At 43.2% G+C, this 21,185-nt stretch overlaps 1 protein-coding gene and 1 pseudogene across 1 annotated transcript; one reads left to right on the top strand and one right to left on the bottom strand.

The window, feature by feature from the left end:
* Positions 1-506: 506 nt before the first annotated feature.
* Positions 507-1,038, top strand: LOC147440244 (protein STRICTOSIDINE SYNTHASE-LIKE 3 pseudogene; annotated as a pseudogene).
* Positions 1,039-4,785: 3,747 nt separating this feature from the next.
* On the bottom strand, positions 4,786-20,840 carry LOC147440245 (DUF1365 family protein). The gene is made up of 5 exons (XM_086530031.1): positions 20,422-20,840; positions 20,171-20,276; positions 5,861-5,953; positions 5,396-5,593; positions 4,786-5,307 (listed from the first exon to the last, which is right to left on the bottom strand). Exons 1-5 carry the CDS (start codon positions 20,835-20,837, stop codon positions 5,083-5,085), a joined length of 1,038 nt encoding a protein of 345 aa, XP_086386157.1. The 5' UTR covers positions 20,838-20,840; the 3' UTR covers positions 4,786-5,082.
* Between the last annotated feature and the right edge of the window lie 345 nt (positions 20,841-21,185).

Below are 21,185 nucleotides of genomic sequence, written 5' to 3' on the forward strand. Positions count from 1 at the left end.
GCTAGCTTCGCTCAAAAATCAGTTTTTGGACCAAGCTTTTTTTCTTAATCCCTCTCTCTCTCTCTCTCTCTCTCTCTCTCTCTCTCTCTCTCTCTCTCTCTCTCTGTGTGTGTGTGTGTGTGTGTGTGTGTGTGTGTGTGTGTGTGTGTGTGTGTGTGTCCTAAATTTCTATAGGAATAGCTACCTGCTTCAAAAATTGCTAAATAAAGCAGTGCATGTGACACCTTAGCTTGTCATCCTCAAGCTTGTTTTTGACCCTAATCGAGAAGTGGGCTACAAAGTTTCATGAAAAGCTAGGATTTGTTTTGTCTTTGGAGAAATTTAATCTCGCAACCATGGGTATTTTAGGAACTTTGGAAAATTTGAAGGGCATTTTGGGAATTTATGACAAAACATTGGGGGTATTTTGGAAATTTTTGAAATTTGAGGGGTATTTTGGAAATTTCCACAGATTAGTGGGGTATTTTGTATTATTTACTTTACAGACAGTAGAAGCAATTATTAAGATGGACGATTTCTCTCGCGATGAAAGAGATCGCCTATTATGTTACAATCGATCAAACAAGGAGGTTAAGGTTTTGTGTAAAGGGATCCAATTCTCCAACGAGCTTGCTCTCACCATGCAAACAACCACTTGAAGGTTATTTTGGTACTAGCTAAGGGTCAAAAAGCTGGCACACTGGAGACTTTTGTACATCTGTTGGGGCCTTTGGACAATGTCTGGGCAAATGAAGCGGGAGACTTTTGGGTACCAATCCATCGCAAGCACAACATTTCCATATGGGCAACTTTCTCTAGTCCTTGGGTGACACATGCCCTTTTAAAGCTGTCCATATCCATCAAAACAATCTATGCATTCTTTTTGGGTGGAGAGCTACATGCCCTTATTATGCGATACGACTCTAGAGGCAAGCTGCTAGATGTACTTGAAGGTCAGATTGGAAACTTGTAAAGCTTGTTAACGAGGCTGAGGAGAGAGACAACGAACTTTGGCTTGGTTTTGTGCTCATGCCATATGTGACTGTGTATTCCAAGTAGGGTTTGTCTGTATTCATGGAGTGAGGAGAGACGTTGGCACCAATGGCCATGAGCTCATTTGCTACTAGCACCATACACTCATCAACTTGCACATGGCTACATGTGGATGTATGCTCAATTTTTTGGAATGACATATTAACAAGTTCACCATATATATATATATATATATATATATATATATATATATATATATATATATATATATATATATATATAGAGAGAGAGAGAGAGAGAGAGAGAGAGAGAGGGAGAGGGACACACACACATATATGTACTCGAATATGACTATGACATGATAGTAGCGGAATTTAATTAACCATAGTGAACATTTCCTTTAAGGGTTTTTTTAAGAGCATAAGAAGAGTACTTGATTGAAAGTAGCAAAATGAACATTACACCTAATTAGTTTGGCATGAACAATACTTGTAAATGAGAGAGAGAGAGAGAGAGAGAGAGAGAGAGAGAGAGAGAGAGAGAGAGAAATTTGACAATAGCTGAGGACCGGATTTACTTGGAGCCGGTCCCCCCTCCAAAAGGCTTTTGTATTCTAGATTCTCCCATGTAGAGAGACTTGATACAATACAAGATTTGCATTCCTTGAGACCTTGTTGGTGCAATGAAGATGGAAAGCTTCATGGACCAAGATTATGCCCTTAACTATCTTACCCAAGCATTAACTTGTCCCCGGCCTCAATCCCAAGACCTCAAACACCTTCAAAGGTGGAGAGAGCTAACACAGAGTGAGGGAAGGGAAGAGGAAGAAGAAGTAACATACGAGAAATAATTAGTGACCTATCATACCATTACTCATATAGCTTAGCATAGCATAGTAGCATAGTAATTGAGATGAAGAAGATGGCTAGCATAGCATTGAAGCATGGCTCTTGGTTGGATTTGCATTCCATAGCCAAGAGTGTTAGTGTAGGCTCTCAACTTCTGAAGCTTGGAGAAGGAGATGAACTCTTGCACTTTCACAAAGTGGGAATGAGAGAAAGTGAGTGTGTGTGAGAGGGAGTATACCCCCCAGGCACCACCTTGCTGGCTTTGGTCGACCCCTCCTTGTAGCTCAAGCTTGAAGCTCATTGGACCCCTCTAACCCTAGCCAATTACATGCACAATGCATTCATGCAACATGGGTAGTCTTTGGACAAGTTTCCTCCTTACCCCTTTGAGAGAGGGGCTTGATAATACCTAGATAATTGTTTAATTAAACTAAAAGCTCATTGGACCCCTTTTAAGCCTAGCCAATAGGCTTCAAACACTCCACGAGGGCAACATGGGGAGGAACTTGACATGTGTCCTTGTTTCCTCTTGTGGCTTGGGCTTGCCTTGAGTGAGTGAGTGTGTGTGTGCTCTCTCATGCCCCTAGATTGTAGGCTCGCCCCCCTCTTTGTAGGACCTTGTTGACTTCAAACTCCTCAAGCCCCTAGTCCCATAAAGCATGGCAAGTACCTCAAGCACTTTAGTCAGCAAGCACGACAAGCACCTCAAGCACCTTAGTTAGCAAGCACGACAAGCACCTCAAGCTTGGGCCGGGTTCCCACCTCAAGCTCAACCCTAGCTTGCCTAAGGTCCTAGGTCTAAGTACTTTTAACATTAACCTTTGGAGGTCTTTAATGAAGCTAACCCTAAGGTCTTTTAAGCTACATTACCTGGCATTGCTCTTTGCTAGACCATCTCCCATTTGGACCCATTGTCTTTGGTCCCGTGCTAAGAGAGAGAGAGAGAGAGAGAGAGAGAGAGAGAGAGAGAGAGAGAGATTAAGAAAAAAAGCTCGTTGCAAAAACTGATTTCGGAGCGAAGCGAGCTTTTATTTAGAATTGCTTAGTTGAGCAAAAATCTGGGAAAAGGTCCCTCCACACCTCAGCTCGTATGTGATCAAAAGTTGAGCTCTCAAGTAAGGTGTGATACTCATACTCGTGAACTTTTTGGCAGCATACTATTCATAGCTGATGAGATTCCTCACTATCGGTGCCCCAACCGATGCCCTCTCTTGCACATAGAGAGTGAGAGTAGAGCTGGATGGAATAAGCATTGTAGATTGCACTCAAGGGGATGGGCTTGGGCATGGCCAAAAATGTGGGCAAAGGTGATTTAAAGTTGAGCACTCAAGTAGGGTGTGATACTCATACTTGTGAACTTTTTGGCAGCATACGACTCATAGCTTATGAAATTCCTCACTATCGGTGCCCTGTCATGTGCATAGAGAGAGTGAGAGCTGAGCCGGATGGAATAGACATTGCAAATTGCACTCTAGGGGATGGGGTCAGGTATGTAAGAGGAGAAGAAGAATGTCTTGCAGCTAGGGGTAGCATATGTAGTGTAATCTAAGAAGAGTGACCCCCCAAATTTCTCCCAAGCTGCAAACATTGGTGTTGTAAAAAAACCTCATTCACTTTGGAGTCTATCAAGGCATCATAAGGCAAGTATGATGCATCCCATCTTCGTAACCACTTCTTGATGTCTTGCATGAACCTCGAACTTACTATTTTTCTTTTGTGCATCTTTGTACTTTTTAAATTATTTCTTGTGCACTTCTTGGATTGATGTGAAGGGGTTTTTGGCATTTTAACCATGTTCTCCACGAGACTCTCCATACCCATATCCTCAATGGGACGTGATACACACACACACACACACACACACACACACACAAGTACTATTACGTTTACTGGTAAAGACATGCCCAAGCAGGACCAGTGCTTTCCTTTGATACCCTATGGGATCTTCCACTAACTATGCTTGCATCTTGAAGATCGTGAAGGTGTGTGGCATCATGCAAGACATTGACTTGGACACCAAATTCATGATGAGATTGTTAGCCATCTTGCTACCTCCTATAGTGCTAATAACACGCACATGCTTCCCTGCCCTCATCTCCCTTTAAAAAATTTGCAAACCAAGTCTCAAAACTGTGTCAAAAAAACTACATGACAACATTCTTTGAATTTAAGTACAGCCTTTAACATATGGTAAGTAAACAAAACTACTACCGCGATCGCACAGGATGGAAGAACATTGCCGTGTACTTATATATCACTTCCCCTATCTCCACAATGGTTCTAAGCTTTGCAATAATTTTGTGCAAATGCTAAGATACGGGTTAGCAAGATACCTACACAAGATGCAATCTTTGCACCTTAAAAATGGAAGCATATCACATGAGTTCAAAATAATGAGTATTTAATTGAATGTAATTTGTAAAAATCAACAGATTACATTGACAAAAGAAGTTTTCAATTACATCATGGGAATAATAGGATCATTTTATTTAACTGATAGCATTTATAATCGGTTTTTTCAAGTACCCTTTCAATGCAGGTGTAAGGAATGGGTCACTTTATAACCTCAAAGCATGTAAAATAAGGGCTCTTTGGAGATTTTGCATTGTAGTTCGGCAATGCAAAGAAAAGACAGCACTGGACGCCCAAACCCAGCTCCTAGCACTGGCACTAGGACTAGGAGTACCCCATGCTACCAGAAAAGAAAGAAGGGCACCATACATAGCTGGGGATAGTAGCACAACACTTTGCCCCGCACTCGTGCTACTAAGGAAATTGGAAAGATCGCATACATGCTAGTAAATGTGTCATAACGCTTGCCGTGCATATCTTATCTAATCTAATTAATCAAGAGGCATATTGCTGGTTGCTACTGCTTTTTGCTGCCAACATAGCTCTTGGCTACACCACTTCACGAAACCAGAGGAGCTGAGTCAAGTCAAAAAGGTCCCCTTGTATGATCACAAAAGAGAATCTTATACACATTGATTACACTAAGTAACTTACAAGACGAGCACACCCCTTTAAATGCTATGAAATTTGGAAAGTAAGAGGCATGGTCCTTTAAACTCGGTGCCACAATGAATTTGGCACGTTGGTTATGAATTTTTCACAGCAATCAATCAAAGACTGGTACAGTCAACGGAAAATGAAGAACTTCTGGTATCAGAATCTTCCCAAACACATGAAAGAGTTGAAGCCAAGTGAGCAATCACATGGATGAGAAATTCAATGTCGATGAAGAAGTTAATGTGACAATGTATCAAGTCCATGGCCAATGTGCTTCAGTCCATGAATACGATCGTGCACATTTCAACGCTGATGTTTTAAGAAGATAAGAACATGAAGAGGAATCCTCTGATGGAATGTCCTGCCCTTTCAAAGAAATTTCTTTGTCTTTTGAAATAGCATGTCCTCGATATGCATTACCATCTATATACTTCGGGTGTTTACAAAAACCGACTCCCTTCCACCACAATAAAAGCGCCTGAGACCAAGAAAATCAGATGCCACATAAAATCCCTGGAACATACTAGACAAGCACAAAACAGAAAATTGTGAAGGAGTAGCTTCACCTGCCAATAGATCCCAAGTGCTGTTTTATGAGGCATCAACCAGAAGAACCTTTCAGAGCTTGTCCCAAAACAATCCACTCTAGTTGCAAAAAGGGAAGCTGTGAAATAAATTCCATGCTCCGGATGGTCAACCTTTATTCTGATTGTAATATTCTGGTCTGGAACACAAGCTTTCATTTGCCATACCCCTGACATGTCCTAAGGTCACTGTAGTGTAAGTATTGATTGTACAATGCTCCTAAACTTTGAACGAAGTACTGTCAACATATTGTAATTCTCCACATGGATTAAAACCTTGCATGGAGTATTGTACAATGCTCCTAAACTTTGAACGAAGTACTGTCAACATATTGTAATTCTCCACATAGATTAAAACCTTGCATGGAGTAAGTACAGTGTAAATTGGTATGAAAGAAAATGACAAAGCTCTATGAAAAAGGAAATGGGCTAAAAGATGCACCCTACCATGAAAGGGCTGACATGCAACGGTTTAGCAACTGCATCCCCAGTTGGATCGAACAAAAAGGTGACCCTTTCACCCCATGGAGTATTTGTCACCTGCAAGATAAAAGGAAGATCAACAAGACTGGCCACTTTATAATCGAGACTAGATAAAAAGGAGAGTCTGCTTGAAACAAGTTCCACTGAACCAAAGGAAGAGTTTAATATCTTCAAACATAATGTTGAAGACCAAATAGGCAGAAAGGTTTGGCCTGATTTGATGCTAACCGTCTTTATATTGCAACAAAGAAGTCGGAATATTTTCCACCTGCTGTGTGCTATTTGAGCTACATCATCTCTCCCGACGGCATTCGGCTTGATCCCGCTAAGGTAAGTGAGGTAAGAGAGTGGCCTATGCTTGAGACAGCATATGATGTTCGCTCACTTTTGGGTTCGTGTCAAGCTTACACTTCTCATATCAAACACTTTGCATATATTGCCGCACCATTGTCTGATTTGTTAAAAGGTTTGAAGACTCGCCATCATCACGTAGTTATGACCGATACCACTAAGAGTGCTTTTGAAAGCGCTCAAAGTAGTAGTCACAGAGGCACCATGCCTCGTCCTTGCCTCTTGGGAGGAGCCTTTTGAGGTTTGAACAGATGCTAGCAACATTGGCATTGACGCAGTGTTACAGCAAATTAATCATCCAGTGAGAAAAATTATTATATCTATGATAAAGAACTTCTCTGTGTCATTCATGCATTAAAAGTTAAAACATTAGAAGCATTTCATTTATGGACATGATATCGTTCGCACACATCACCAAGCCCTTAAGTGACTTCAATCTATGTCAAGTGCACATTGGAGTGATAGACAAGCACGATGGTCTCAATTTTTTAAACAATTTGGTGGTATGATTGCGTATGCATCTAGCAAAACTAACCCTATTACTGATGCATTAAGTAGGAAAGGTCAAATTCTCTCGATAGAAACTCATTTTTTAGCGTTTATGAATAAAAAAAGAAAAAAAAAACTCATTCTTTTCTCTCTATTCAAGGCGTTGGTTTTGATGATTTAAGAGATAATTACATGGATTCAGAATTTGAAAAGCATTGGTTGCAAGCACTTAATGCACCGGATCCATGTAATTATGTCATTCGTGATGGCTAGGTTTTCTTTAGGAAGCGCTTGTATGTGTCATCTTCTCGCAGAGCACCAATTCTGTCTCAAGCACATGATGCATTAACGGGTGGTCACAGAGGTATCAATGCTTTATTAGAAAAAATTGAACGATATTTCAATTAGCCAAACATGCGTAAGGATGTGTACAACTATGTTACTATGTGTGTTGTATGTCAAGAAGTTAAAGTCCCTCATGGTAAGCAACAAGGGCTACTCATGTTGTTGCCTATCTCTGACAAATGGTTTGAGGACATAAGTTTTGTTGGAATTAGATTTGCAGAGAAACGCATACATGTCACGTGACACATCCAACCCTATGTCTCCGTGGACAAGCTACAGCATGATCAGGGTTCAGTCAATCCAGTCAATCTAGATTTAGAAGTGATCTCGCACTTTTTGTGAGTCACTTAGTGTAGATGCATATCCTCCGGTTGCACACAGCATGATCATCAATAATCCCTTCAGAATCCATCAGATTCAGTCAGGGGAATGTTCTAGTGCATTTAGCCTATTTTCCCTATTTTTGGTATTTTTCACTTATTATTTTTAAGTGACTTTCCAACAAAAGTAGGTAGGACAATTTTGCTTAGTTAATATATAAGCAAACCCAAGTTAGCACTTTCTGGCAAAAGTGGCAACAGGAGCACATGCTCAACAGGCATCTTCTCACCAAGAACTGCAATACCCCCCAAGCCTGGCGTTTCCTCTTCATGAGCCTAGCGTTTTCAGTTTGGGACATCACGCTCGCGAGCCATTTCCCCACTTCAGCCCAGCGTTTTGCATATCACCATACCTCCCCCTGACACCCTGGCATTTTCAACTTGACCATCGCCAGCATCACAAATAGGCCAGCGTTTTTGCACTAATGCCAGCAATGCAGCCAGCGTTTTTGGTATTCAGCCCTTAGCAGTAGAAGACAACCAGCATTTTTGGTTTGTAGCCAATCTGTAGCAGAGCAGTTCAGCGTTTCCATTCTCAGCCTGTTTTGAAGCAAATGCAGCAGCGTTTTCAGCCTTCAGATCGGTAGCAGATTCAGCCCTAGAAGCATTGCAGAAGAACCCCCATTTTCAGCCCATAAAAACGCAGCCAAAACAATCATTTTCAACCACCGAAACAGTCCCGAATTCAGCAGTTAGAAGACCTAAGACTTCAGCTCTAAAGTCGTCGTCATCATCACCGTCGTCGTCATCGGCATAGTCCTAGATTACATCAGTCCATTACATCGTCATTGTACCACTTTGTGCAATCATAAACAGACCACTCTCGCCGACGAGAGTGAAGCCTTCGGAGGAGGGTTTTACAACGTCTCTGGTGTCGTATCTCTCTTCTCTCTCTATCTCTCAGTCTCATACACTTGCACGCACAGTGTCCATTCACTTTGTTTGTGATCATAGCATTCTCTCATTAAGAACGGAAGGCTCTCCCTTCCATAAGAACAAAAGGAACCTTGAGCACAGTTCGGAGCACTCATCTTGAGCAAAGCATAAACATTCATTCCGCTGCACCTAGCATTGGTATCATAGCTTTGGCAGTGTTCTGTATCACTCAAGGAAAGAACCACAAGAACCACAAGAATTTTTTTTGCTTGTTGAGGTCGCACGAACCCAAGTTCGCTTGGGCGTGTCGATTCCTAATCGTGTTTTGTTGAAGAGTGACACGAATCCCAAGAAAGAAGGGCTTGTCCAGCCTCCCCTTGTGTCTCTTTTCACTCATTGAGAGCGGACCGTGCACTTAGCGGCCGGCCAATCGACGAGAGGTGGGAAAAAGCAACCTTGGTGTGAGCGCAAGGCCGCCAAGGGGTGCGCCCGCAGAAAGGAGTAGAACTCGGGTGAAGAGAAGATCCTTCTCAAACGCGATTTGCAAGCGAAAGAAAACCCCAAGAACCCAAGAACCAAGACCCTCAAGAACCCAAGTTCCTCGTGAACTTAAGAACCATAGATCATAGTGCATGATCGTCACCCGAAGCGGAATGGATACTTCGCATACAGGTGATGAGCATGAGAGAGGCGGCGAAGATTTTCCCCCACCAGGAGACTTTTTCGACCCTCCCCCTTCGCCATCTACGCCACGAGTTGTACTAACTCCTATGGAGATGATGGTCAAGTCGATGTTGGACATGATGGCACAACAACAAGAAACGAATCGAGTTGCGTTGGCACAACTCGCAAGCAAAGCAGAACAACAAGAAGCTAAGGACCATGAGCAAGCAGCTAAGGACTGCGAGCGCGACGAAAGAAACGCAAGATTTGCCGCACAACAAGAAGAAAATCGCCTTGCTTAGAACGCGAACACAACGCACGAAAAGAAAGAAAAGAACTAAGAAAGGAGGAAGCGGCAACACGAAGCGCGGCCTTGGAGATCGAGCGAGAGGCTCAAAGAGAACTACGAACTCAAGAATTGGTTCGACAGGTACTTGCCTCGAAAACCGAATCACCCAAAGATCGTGGGAGTTCATCAAGTGGCACAAGCCACGACGCGGATTCCAACCATCCAGTCACAACAGAGAAGTTGACCATCAGTAAGTACGATGGTAAGATGGATGCTACGGTTATTTATTCTTGGTTGCATCAATTTAATGCTTATTTTGCGACAACTAAGAAGACAAGAAATAGCAAAGTTTTGACGGCAGCTATGTACCTTGCCGGTGATGCCATCAATTGGTACCACGCATGGCAAGAGGCACAGCTAGCCGCGCACCTAGACGAAGCCGACGAATTCACGCCCCTTTCCTTCAATTGGGCTACTTTCCAAGACAAGCTCAAGACGCAGTTTATGCCACATCAGTAGCTTGCACGATTGAAGGACGATTGGCGCTCTCTTAAGCAAAATGGTATGCCGGTTATGTCTTTTTCTAATCGTGTTTTGCAGCTAGGTACTCGATTACGAAAATCGGATAATGAGTGCAAAGAGGCTTTCCTCTTTGGATTGGACAAGTATATCAAGTACGATGTCGAGGTACTCGATCCAATCAATCTCAACAAGGCGGTAGCGATTGCTCTCGCACAGGAGATGAAGCACAACAAGGGAAAGCCTAAGGAGAACAAGACTTCCACAAGTACCTCGCAGACTTCTCAGAACCCTCAGAACGGTAAGAACGGTAAGACTGGTAAGAGCGGTAACTCTTCTACCCAATCTTCCAACAGTATCTTAGAAAAGAATTCTTCCAATGAATCTAAGGGTAAGGCTAACACAATTGCTAAACCTAAGCTTACTCCATATGAAAAGGTAGCACAAGGAATTGTAGGAGGATACATCACGTCGGAAGAGCAAAGCACTTATTCTAAGGAAGGTCGTTGTTTTCATTGTCACATTAAGGGTCACATAAAAAGAACATGTCCTAAGCTTAAATCGAATGAATCTAAAGAATCCACAGAACCCACTTCCTCTGACAATGCAATGAAAGATAACACGAGTGTGCCCCACGTTTCTCCTGACCCTCCCATTGATGATTCTCTCATTAAATGTTATGGTCGTACGTCGGGGCAGCGTTTTGTCATATTGTTTGACCCAGGTAGTATGCATGATGTGATCAGTTCCTCTCTTGTTGAGAAAGCCCGCCTCGAAGTTAGTCCGAGATCTCCTATCGAGGTCTCTGGCTTTCGTCCCAGTATGGACGCTCTCATCACGGAGGAGTGCCTTGATGTGTTGTTTGCAATTCAACAGACTACCTTTACTAGAAGATTTGTTGTTTCTCCTCTCCCAGGATGTGATATGATTTTGGGCATTCGATGGTTTCGTGATAATGACGCTCTCATGGATTTTATGACTAACACTAACTCTCAATGCCACAAGTGGTTCTCCTATTGTCATTCATGGAGAGGACATTGTTCATTCTCCATCTCTCATTGCTAATATGGAGGACAAGATTGCAAGGATTCAGGAGAAGGAGACTCTCTCAGTCGCTTTTTCTCCACAGCACGACACACAGGATTTGCATGATTGTGATCAGCATGATGATGATTTGAATGACAATGATTTGCATGATGATTTGGATGATAATGATGAGCATGATGACAAGCATGATGATTTGCATGATCAAGATGTGATTTCTCACAAGCATGATGAGTTGCATGAAGATGATGTGATTGTTCACAAGGATGATATGTTAGTGGATGCTTTTTTTAGCGAAGCTAACCTCGTTGTAGGTTTGATCAATCACGAAGAAGCGATCTTGGCTCTCGAGCCTAGGTCCAAAGCACCCTCACAGGAAGTATTATGTGTTCGCATGATTGATACGCACGCATTGTTCGAGTGTTTCATTCGTGATCGTTTCCTGTATTTTAGTCAACATCGTTATGTGATCCCTTTTCCTAGGCATGACATATTGTATGTTGAGCACGTTTCTCTCATGGATGAGCCCGAATGTATGCGGATTTTTCATGAAAAGTTAAAAAGTATGTATGTAAGGAAGTCACATTCCCTGTCTCTTCCTTGGCATGATACGGTTTCCGAACGAGCACATGAAAGTGTGAGCGCCAAGCATGGGCATTTCCATTGTGATTTGCCACAGTTAATTGATTTCGATCAAAAAGAAAAGATTCGATTTCATTGTTTGCATATGTTTGATGAACGGGTTGTCACTCCGTCTCTATGTTCATCTACATTGCATACACAGTCTTTAGAGAAGCAAGATTTTTTTCCTTCACTTTACATAGAATGGGTATGTTCATGGTTTTGAGTTGGAAATGGTTTCAGGAATTTTCAGCCATGGAGATTCTTGAAGACGAAGGAAGCATGACTCTCAACGAAGTTGAAGCATTGAAGGAGCCACAGAAGACTTTGAGTCGCTTTCGACGCAGCCCAAAGAAGCAAGCGTTGCAGACCTTTATGAAGTTCTAGTACCGCACGACCCACACATACGAGTGGGCCGCCGAAGAGTCCCTTCCAAGATTCCGGATGCTATTGGCGATCTCCCTCGACGCCATACAGTTCGGTACTAGTACCTCACTTTGAAAAGGAGGGGATGTCACGTGACACATCCAACCCTATGCGTCCGTGGACAAGCTACAGCATGATCAGGGTTCAGTCAGTCCAGTCAGTCTAGATTTAGAAGTGATCTGGCACTTTTTGTGAGTCTATTCGTAGACCGTGCATACCCAGTCACTTAGTGTAGAAGCATATCCTCCGGTTGCACATAGCATGATCATCAGTATTCCCTTCAGAATCCATCAGATTCAGTCAGGGGAATTTTCCATTGCATTTAGCCTATTTTCCCTATTTTTGGTATTTTTCACTTATTATTTTTAAGTGACTTTCCAACAATAGTAGGTTGGGCAATTTTGCTAAGTTAATATATAAGCAAACCCAAGTTAGCACTTTCTGGCAGAAGAGGCAACACGAGCACATGCTCAACAGGCATCTTCTCACCAAGAACTGCAATACCCCCTAGCCTGGCGTTTCCTCTTCATGAGCCTAGCGTTTTCAGTTTGGGACATCACGCTCGCGAGCCATTTCCCCACTTCAGCCCAATGTTTTGCATATCGCCATACCTCCCCCTGACACCATGGCATTTTCAACTTGACCATACCCAGCATCACAAACAGGCCAGCGTTTTTGCACTAACGCCAGCAGTCCAGCCAGCGTTTTTGGTACTCAGCCCTTGGCAGTAGAAGACAACCAACATTTTTGGTTTGTAGCCAATCTGTAGCAGAGCAGTTCAGCGTTTCCATTCTCAGCCTGTTTTGAAGCAAATACTAGCGTTTTCAGCCTTCATATCAGTAGCAGATTCAGCCCTAGAAGCATTGCAGAAGAACCCCCATTTTCAGCCCATAAAAACGTAGCCAAAACAGTCATTTTCAGCCACCGAAACAGTCCCGAATTCAACAGTTAGAAGACCACAGACTTCAGCCCTAAAGTCGTCGTCATCGGCATAGTCCCAGATTGCATAAGTCCATTGCATCGTCATTGTACCACTTTGTGCAATCATAACCAGACCACTCTCGCCGACGAGAGTGCGGCCTTCAGAGGAGGGTTTTACATCTTCTCTGGTGTCGTATCTCTCTTCTCTCTCTATCTCTCAGTCTCATACACTTGCACGCACAATGTCCATTCACTTTGTTTGTGATCATAGCATTCTCTCATTAAGAACGGAAGGCTCTCCCTTCCATAAGAACAAAAGGAACCTTGAGCACAGTTCGGAGCACTCATCTTGAGCAAAGTGCAAACATTCATTCCGCTGCACCTAACAACACAGCTTGGAGAAGACGAAGGAAGCTCAAGGCACACAATAGAGTGTGTTACTTAGTATGCAATGGAAAGATAGATAGCCCTAGAGTGATGGGCGTATATACGATGCACGGGGGAAAAAACTTCCTAAAGAGGGAAAAAATGCCCCGGCGGTCCTAGTGTGTTCACACACATCACTACCACATGTATATGGTAACCAATCCCCCCTGGAGTGATGCGGTGAACGAGAGCTGGTACATGAGTAAAAGGAAGTGCCATGCCCTAATGACATGATCAGTCCATAGAGGGGAGTAAACCCAAAGCTTTGCGGAAAGCTTCAAGCTTCTCACGAGACAATGCCTTTGTGAAAAGATCTGCAAGGTTGTCCTGTATTGGCACATAAGCCAAGCTGATCTCTCCTGCTGAGAGCCTCTCCCAGACATAGTGGTAATGCACCTCAATGTGCTTTGTGCGAGCATGAAAAACTGGGTTCCTCGCAACTGCCAATGCACTCTGACTGTCAGTGTAGATAGTGTTGGCAGTGTCCTGTCCAACACCCAAATCAGCCATAAGTCGTCTGAGCCACACACACTCAACCGTAGCTGTGAAGACTGCCCTGTACTCAGCCTCACAACTCGAAGTGGCCACAGTAGGTTGCTTCTTGCTCAACCATGATATATATGAACTGGCAAACATGAAACAAAAACCACTTGTGGACACTCTTGTGTCAAAACAACCAGCCCAATCTGAGTCCGAAAAAGCATGTAAGTCTGGCGGCAATGATACCCCCTGGGATAAAACAAGCCAAGATGTAAAGTGTCACTAAGGTAGTGGAAAATCCTCTTAACAGCCTGCCAATGCTTAGACCCTGGGCTATGCATATATCTGCTGACCTGATAGACTACAAACTGAGTATCTGGCCTCGTGTTGCATACATAAATGAGGCAGCCAACAGCAGTTTGATAAAGAGTGACATCAGCAGGATCGCCAGCATCATGTAGACTCGACTTCAAACCTGCTTCCATGGGAGTGGCAATAGGTTTGCAATCCTCAAGTCCAAACTTACATAGCAATGTCTCTATGTAACTTTTCTGACACAAGGCAATACCACCATCACACTGCTTAAACTGTATACCCAAGTAATGATGCAACAGCCCCAAATCTTTCATCTTAAAAGTAGCATTCAAATCAGCCTTAAATTCAGCAATATGTCTCTCATTTGGTCCAGTGATCAGCAAATCATCGACATAAAGAACCACAATGAGAAGTACATCACCCTCACGCTTTACATACAATGTGCTTTCTGTTGGACTGTTACGAAAGTCTCGTTTAACCAAATGAGTGTCAGCTTTCTCATACCAAGCACGAGGAGATTGCTTCCTCTCGATCGAAACGGAGGGTGCCCATAGTACATTTCGAGACATTTTCAGCCATAGCCAGAAATTGTTTGAAGCACATAAAAACTTCAGACTTCGCTTTAAGCGGAAATACCCATGCATGCCTGGAGTAATCATCAATGAAAGTCACGAAGTAAAGGTAATTGCCCAAGGACGGAGTTTGCATGGGCCCACAAACATCACTATGCACAAGTTGCAACCTGCATGTGGCCCGAACTAAACCATCCTTTGGAAACTTAGAACGCTGCATCTTACCCAAAATACAACCTTCACAAACATGTTTGACACGTGCTTCAAGAGGCGGCAAAGAAGGCAACCATATCAGATTTCTGCAAACGCAGGAAACTGACAAAATTCAGATGACCAAAACGTGCATGCCAAACTTTTCCATCTGAAATAGCCCTTGAATCTGCAACAGCATTTGCAAAATTTTGTCCACACTTGTCATACAAAGTAAGCTTATACAGCCCACGGCACAAAAGGCCAGATGCAACAATTTCATCACCAAAACTGAGATCATGAACTGTACATCTGTCATTCACAAATTTGACTACAAGTCCAAGTCTAGCATGTGCGGATACAGACAAGAGCTTCTTCTTGATCCCAGGTACATAAAGTGCATCAACAAGTGTGAAGGAACTGCCATTTGCAACAGTAAGCACAATCTTTCCAACTCCCTAAACCGGATAAGAGGCATTGTTTGCACAAGTGACTGAATTCCCATGAGAGACAGATTCGAGAGAGGTAAACAATTCACGATGTGAGGTAATGTACTCTGTAGCACCACTGTCGAAATACAACACATGTGAATCTGCAACAACTGACAAGCATGCATCATGGACAGCAGGATTGTAAGTGCACTCTACGCTAAAATCCCATTCTGCATCAACATCAACAACACAGTTTTCTTTCACAAAAGAGTCAACAATGGCTGCATTTGGAGTGGAGCCAGCATTTGCAATGGAACCACTCTCTTTCTTCTTAGCCTCTTTGGCCTTCAACTTAGGACACGACTTGATCAAGTGATCATTAGCTTTACAATAATGGCAACGCATCTTCTTTTTGCCCTTATCACCAAAATTTCGAGACGAATTGCTGCCAGTAGAAGCATTAGGAACAAAATTTTTGCTACTCGCAGCAGAACCATAAGAAGTGGCTGCATTATTGTTACCACCCTTTCTTTGAGAAGCAATAAAAGCCTGTTCAACTGCACGCTGTCTAGTCCTGTTTTTTCTAGAAAGTGACTCTTGCAACAATAGCAATGTGCATAATGCATCAAACTTGACAACTTCTGGATTTCCTTGGGTCATAAGTCTCCAAGTACTAGCAAAAGTCTAGTAAGAATCTGGTAAGGCATCAAGAACAGTCTGCACAAGGGAACTGTCTAAAATGACTTCTCCTACAGAAATAAGTTCCTCATTGATATCCTTGACACTAGCAAGGAAAGTGTCCATATCATCTTTCTCATACATAATCTTCGACTCCAGCTCTTTACGCAATAAAGCAATTTTAGCCTCATTGCGGCTTGCATAAAGACCTGCTAGAACATCCCAAGCCTGTTCTGCAGATTTTGTTGAACAGATGTGAGGAATAATGGTGCGCTCACAGACAATGCAATCAATGCATGAGCCTACGCATCCTTTACATTCCAACGAGCTTGTTCTATTGTAGGCAAAACAACTCTAATAGCAGCAATCCTTGCAACAAGACCTGCGACATCCTCAACATCGCCTACATCCTCAGAACCAGGACGTACATCAATGCCCTGCACAATGTTCCAGACGCCCTTTGACACAAGAACATGTTGCATCATATAAGCCCACATAGGGTAGTTGTCCCCATCCAACCTGTCCTCAGCAGCAAACATCTTGAACACATCTGTGTTGTTGTCAGCCATGGTAAATGCTGCACCCGATGTGAAAACTGCCCGAAAATAGGAGAAACGGAGCGGGAACAACACGTGCTCTATAGCACAAACCGTAGAAGACTATGAGACACCTGTTATGCAAAAAACAGCACTGACAGAAATTCTGCACAAAATGACGAAATAGCTTGTGCAGTACTGCCTGTAGTGGAAACAGAGGCCGAAATGAGCCCGAATCAAAAATCTAAGCAGACCAAGCTCTACGAGCTTTCTCGAAATTTTTGTCGACCTGCAAACGCTCGCCAAAGCTCACTGAAATCGGAGCAAGTCAGCAGGCGTGTGCTGGAACAGCTGGTGACTAAGCCCGGGAGGACGCAACCTGCTCTGATACCAATTGTTGGAATTAGGGTTGCAGAGAAACACACACAGCTTGGAGAAGACGAAGGAAGCTCAAGGCACACAATAGAGAGTGTGTTACTTAGTATGCAATGGAAAGATAGATAGACCTAGAGTGATGGACGTATATACAATGCACCGGGGAAAAAACCTCCTAAAGAGGGAAAAAATGCCCCGACAGTCCCAGTGTGTTCACACACATCAATACCACATGTATATGGTAACAAGGTTTGATTTTGAAACATATTTACCTCCTTCCTCATCTGCACATACTACGCAATGTCTAACTATCGAAGATAGATGTAACAAATTTTGCATGTTAATCTCTTACAAGGCCAATGCTACTACACAAAATATTGCATGATTGTTCATAAAGCATTGGTACCCATTGTGTAGTCTACCCAAATCAATTGTGTCAAATTCGTGATACAAAGTTCACATCCCACTATTAAATTTTTCGTCTGTGTTTCGACCACAATTTGATAGGCAAATTGAATTATACAACTAGTTGGCATTTTATGTTCTCAAAGCATGAACAATCTAAGTGGGAACAACATTTGCCGTTAGTTCAGGCTATCCTAAATGATTCATTCTCTAGTGCAATCGGTCATACTCTATAAAAGGCAACGTTTGGCCGACCTTTTTAATCTTTGTTGACTAGGTCCATTTCCAAATTTAATGATGCTATTTGTGTTAGTCAAACCTATGCGCAAGTACTCAAGAGTGTTAATCTTCGGCTTAGCAAGGCTCGAGTTCTATTCTAAGCATGCTAATAAGCATCGATATGATGTTTCGTTCAAGAAGGGTGACTGTGTGTTTTTAAGGATCGTGAAGCAACCTCTCAAGCAAGTTAGTAAGAGGTGTCTTAAACTCTCTCATTTCCTATATATAGTCCGTTTCCGATCGTCAAAAAGGTAAATGATGTTTCCATGCAATTACGTTTGTCACCTTCTTGGACAATGCATAGTGTTTTCCATGTTTCTTGGCTTAAATTGTTTCAAGGTTGACCCTCCACGGAACATTCCAAACGAGGAACAACCGAAGATTATTAAGAAGCCGAAGTTATGGAGCCGGAACAAATCCTTTTGCATCAATTCAAGCACGGAACAAAGAAGCAAGCAAGGCAATACTTTATGAAGTTCAAGGATCGAGGGACACATAAAGTTGCTTGGGTGGACAAGGAATTCTTCATCGACTATGCAAATTTGGTAGCTTCATACAAGGAGGCCATGCAGCTCGGTATCCGTACCTCACCTTAAGCAAGAGGGGATTTCACTTGCACATGGCTCTATGTGCCACGTGGACATGCTTCGTTGACTTCCAAAGCCAGTTTTTCACCTATCCTTAGATAGGAGTGTCTAAAATCCTAGGAGGACAAGTACCGGCCATTTTGTGAGCTTGTTTGCAGTACCTGCATGACCGGACGAGTCCATTAGATTAGGTTTTCCAGTTTTGGAACCTCTTGCATAAACGGATTGTACAAGCATTTTGACAGATGTTGTTACACTACCGTGGGCATCTAGCATAAAGTGCATGTAGGTTTAGGTTAGAGAAATCCAATAAGCCATTCCCCACGTCAATCGGATTCTGGGATTGGCAAATGTGCGACAATTTCACCCGAAAACTTAACCTTGGTCAAACTTATTAATGAATCATTTGAATGATTTATTTTATAAGAATTTGACAGAGGTTTTATCCTAATTAAGCCTTACGAAGTTTATAACCAGCAAAACTCATTGTAAAGCGAGTAGCAGGTTAGCATTTTGCATCAAATCAGGAAGCGCTACAGTGCGAACCAAGCCTAGCATTCTTGATCCAAATCAGCCCTAGCGTTTTGGAGGTAGCTCAGCCAACGTTTTTGCATGCTCAGCCCTAGCAACCAGCGTTTTTTTGTTTTCAGCCCATTCCCTCATTGAAGATACGCAAGATCTCATAACGCCAACCATCCAGACGCGGTCCAGTACTTCGGTAACCCATTGAGCCTCTTCTTAGCCATTCCCATGCCGCATCGAGTGTTCCCATTGCTGGCCATCATCCGCATCATCGAGATCTGCGTTTTTAACCCTTCACTCCTCTCATATCGTGAGTGCAAATCAGTCCCAAATCTACCCCTTGGTGACCATCCGCAATCCCCCATCGAGACAAACCCAAGGTGTATCAAATCAGCCCCCGGAGATGCTTCATTTTTTTTTTCGACACACCAGAGGGCCCACAAGCCATGTTACATGGTCGGGCAAGGGCCACGTACCATCAGGCAAGAGCCACACGTAGACATCACCATGGCCACCTAATTGATGCACCACATGCTGGGAACGATGGAGAGAACTTGTAGCAACCAGCTAGAACCTCCTCCTCGAGTGACCCACCCCAAGAGAAGGATGCACTCAAGTGTCCAAGGGCAAGAGCCCTAGCAACATGAACACCAGATGAGCACAAGGTGTCCCTCGAGAGTCTGACTCAACGGAGGATTTGAACCCACAACCCGTAGGTTGAGAGGCCAAAGCCTTACCGTTAGACCAACTCTTTGGAGACAGAGATGCTTCGTTTTAAAGAGTTACCGCAGCGACATTCCTCATTCGAGTCAGTAGAGTTTGCACTTGAGGTATTGCATATATGTACATTCCATTTACGCAATCAAAAGCAAATACCACATCAGCAACGGTGTGGAGGGCCCTTGAGAGGGTTGGTTGGGACCCCATCATGTGTCATTCCTCTCTCTCTCTCTCTCTCTCTCTCTCTCTCTCTCTCTGTGTGTGTGTGTGTGCACATCTCCACCTCTCTCTCTCTCATTCCCTCTCTTTAGGAAAATAAAGGAACCATCATTCATGCTAAGAAGCAATCATTAACGCAAGGAAAGAAGTAAAGATTTGTGAAAGTGTAAAACCTAAATCTTCACCATTTCAATTCCGATGTACCTGACAAAACTATAAGCTCAGGAGTAGACCTTCATTCTAGCTTCAACCTCACTAGCATTATCTCTTCAGCACAAGTATCAAAACTTGTGGTACAATTGATCCATCTGGTTAGTAAAGAACACTGAGACTGGTAAGCTAAGCCATACAGCTATGAGACCTTCAAAGCAAATGCCACTTCTTTTGACAATCGATTTACTAGGCATAATATTTATGATTAAATGGTAATGTTCAGGAGAAAGTGTTCTGGTTTTGATATTAGCTAATTAGGATTTACAGCAAGTTTAAAGTCGGCGGACAAGACCTAGTGAGCCGTAATGCACTAAACGGTAACCAACTAAAAAACAGCCCTAAAACATTAGTAAAAATTAATAAGGCATTTCAGGCATGAAGCATTGCCCATGGAGAGGCATACCTCTGCTATGCAAACCAAGAGACATGTCTCATCATCGTTGAAGCAGTAGTATACACTCAAAGGATTCTGTTCATAACCAACACTTGTGGGAACTGTTAATAGATACCTAAAGAAGGCAGTCAAAAAGATAATCTGTTAAGCAAAACCAGCAAGACCACCAAATCAAACTTAAAGAGCACCACGTGCGTTGCATAATGAGCCTATATTCTGCAGCTATGACACGAACAAGAAAAGAGTTAGCAAATACATACACAGGGCCAGTGGTTCCAGCAATGCTGCGGGCGTTGGAGGCAGTCATATGATGATGGGCAGCGGTGGCGGTAAAGGAAGAGGGAGCACAGTCGAGATTAACAAGAGCATAACGCACCGAGTAAGAAAATTTGTGCAAAGAAGGGCTTTTTCTTTCATGCCAGACAGCACCTTTGAAGAAAGAGATGGCGCCCCGTTTGCCTCCTTCTGAACGAAGAAAGGCAGCAGAAACAGGGCCTGTTCCTTGCCTGGTCCGTAGAAATGCTGCGATAGCTTGTCGAAAGAGGAGAGAAATCGAGAGCAGCAAGGAGTAGAAGGTTGTGCGGACAATGATCCATAGAAGCCCCCTTAGCTGCTGCAACGAGCTCGCTTCTTCCCTTCTGTTCATCTCACTCATAGAGTGGTATCGTTCTCTCATGAGTTAAGTCAAAAGCGGCCTCCTTGGCAAAGAGACGCTGAAACCGCAATGCAATCTCAACCGTCCATCGACTCGGTGAACTAAGGGTGAATTCGGAACAAAAATGGCACCCTGAGTTCACCCGCTTTGCAGGTTGTGGGTCGAATTTGGGACGTCTCGATTGCCAAACGAATGCCCTACCACCACGTTAACGCGTGTCGCTACCCATGTTGACATGGCACATGATCACACCCTAGTTTACGCGTCCTTAGTTCACCCTTAATTTACCCCCAATCCACCCACCCCTAGTTTACCCGCCCTTAGTTCACCCCCAGTTCACCCACCCCTAGTTCACTGCTTGATCCGACG

This window comes from Adiantum capillus-veneris, chromosome 15 (genome assembly GCF_014529385.1).
Source record: "Adiantum capillus-veneris isolate H3 chromosome 15, ASM1452938v2, whole genome shotgun sequence".
Lineage (NCBI taxonomy): Eukaryota > Viridiplantae > Streptophyta > Polypodiopsida > Polypodiales > Pteridaceae > Adiantum > Adiantum capillus-veneris.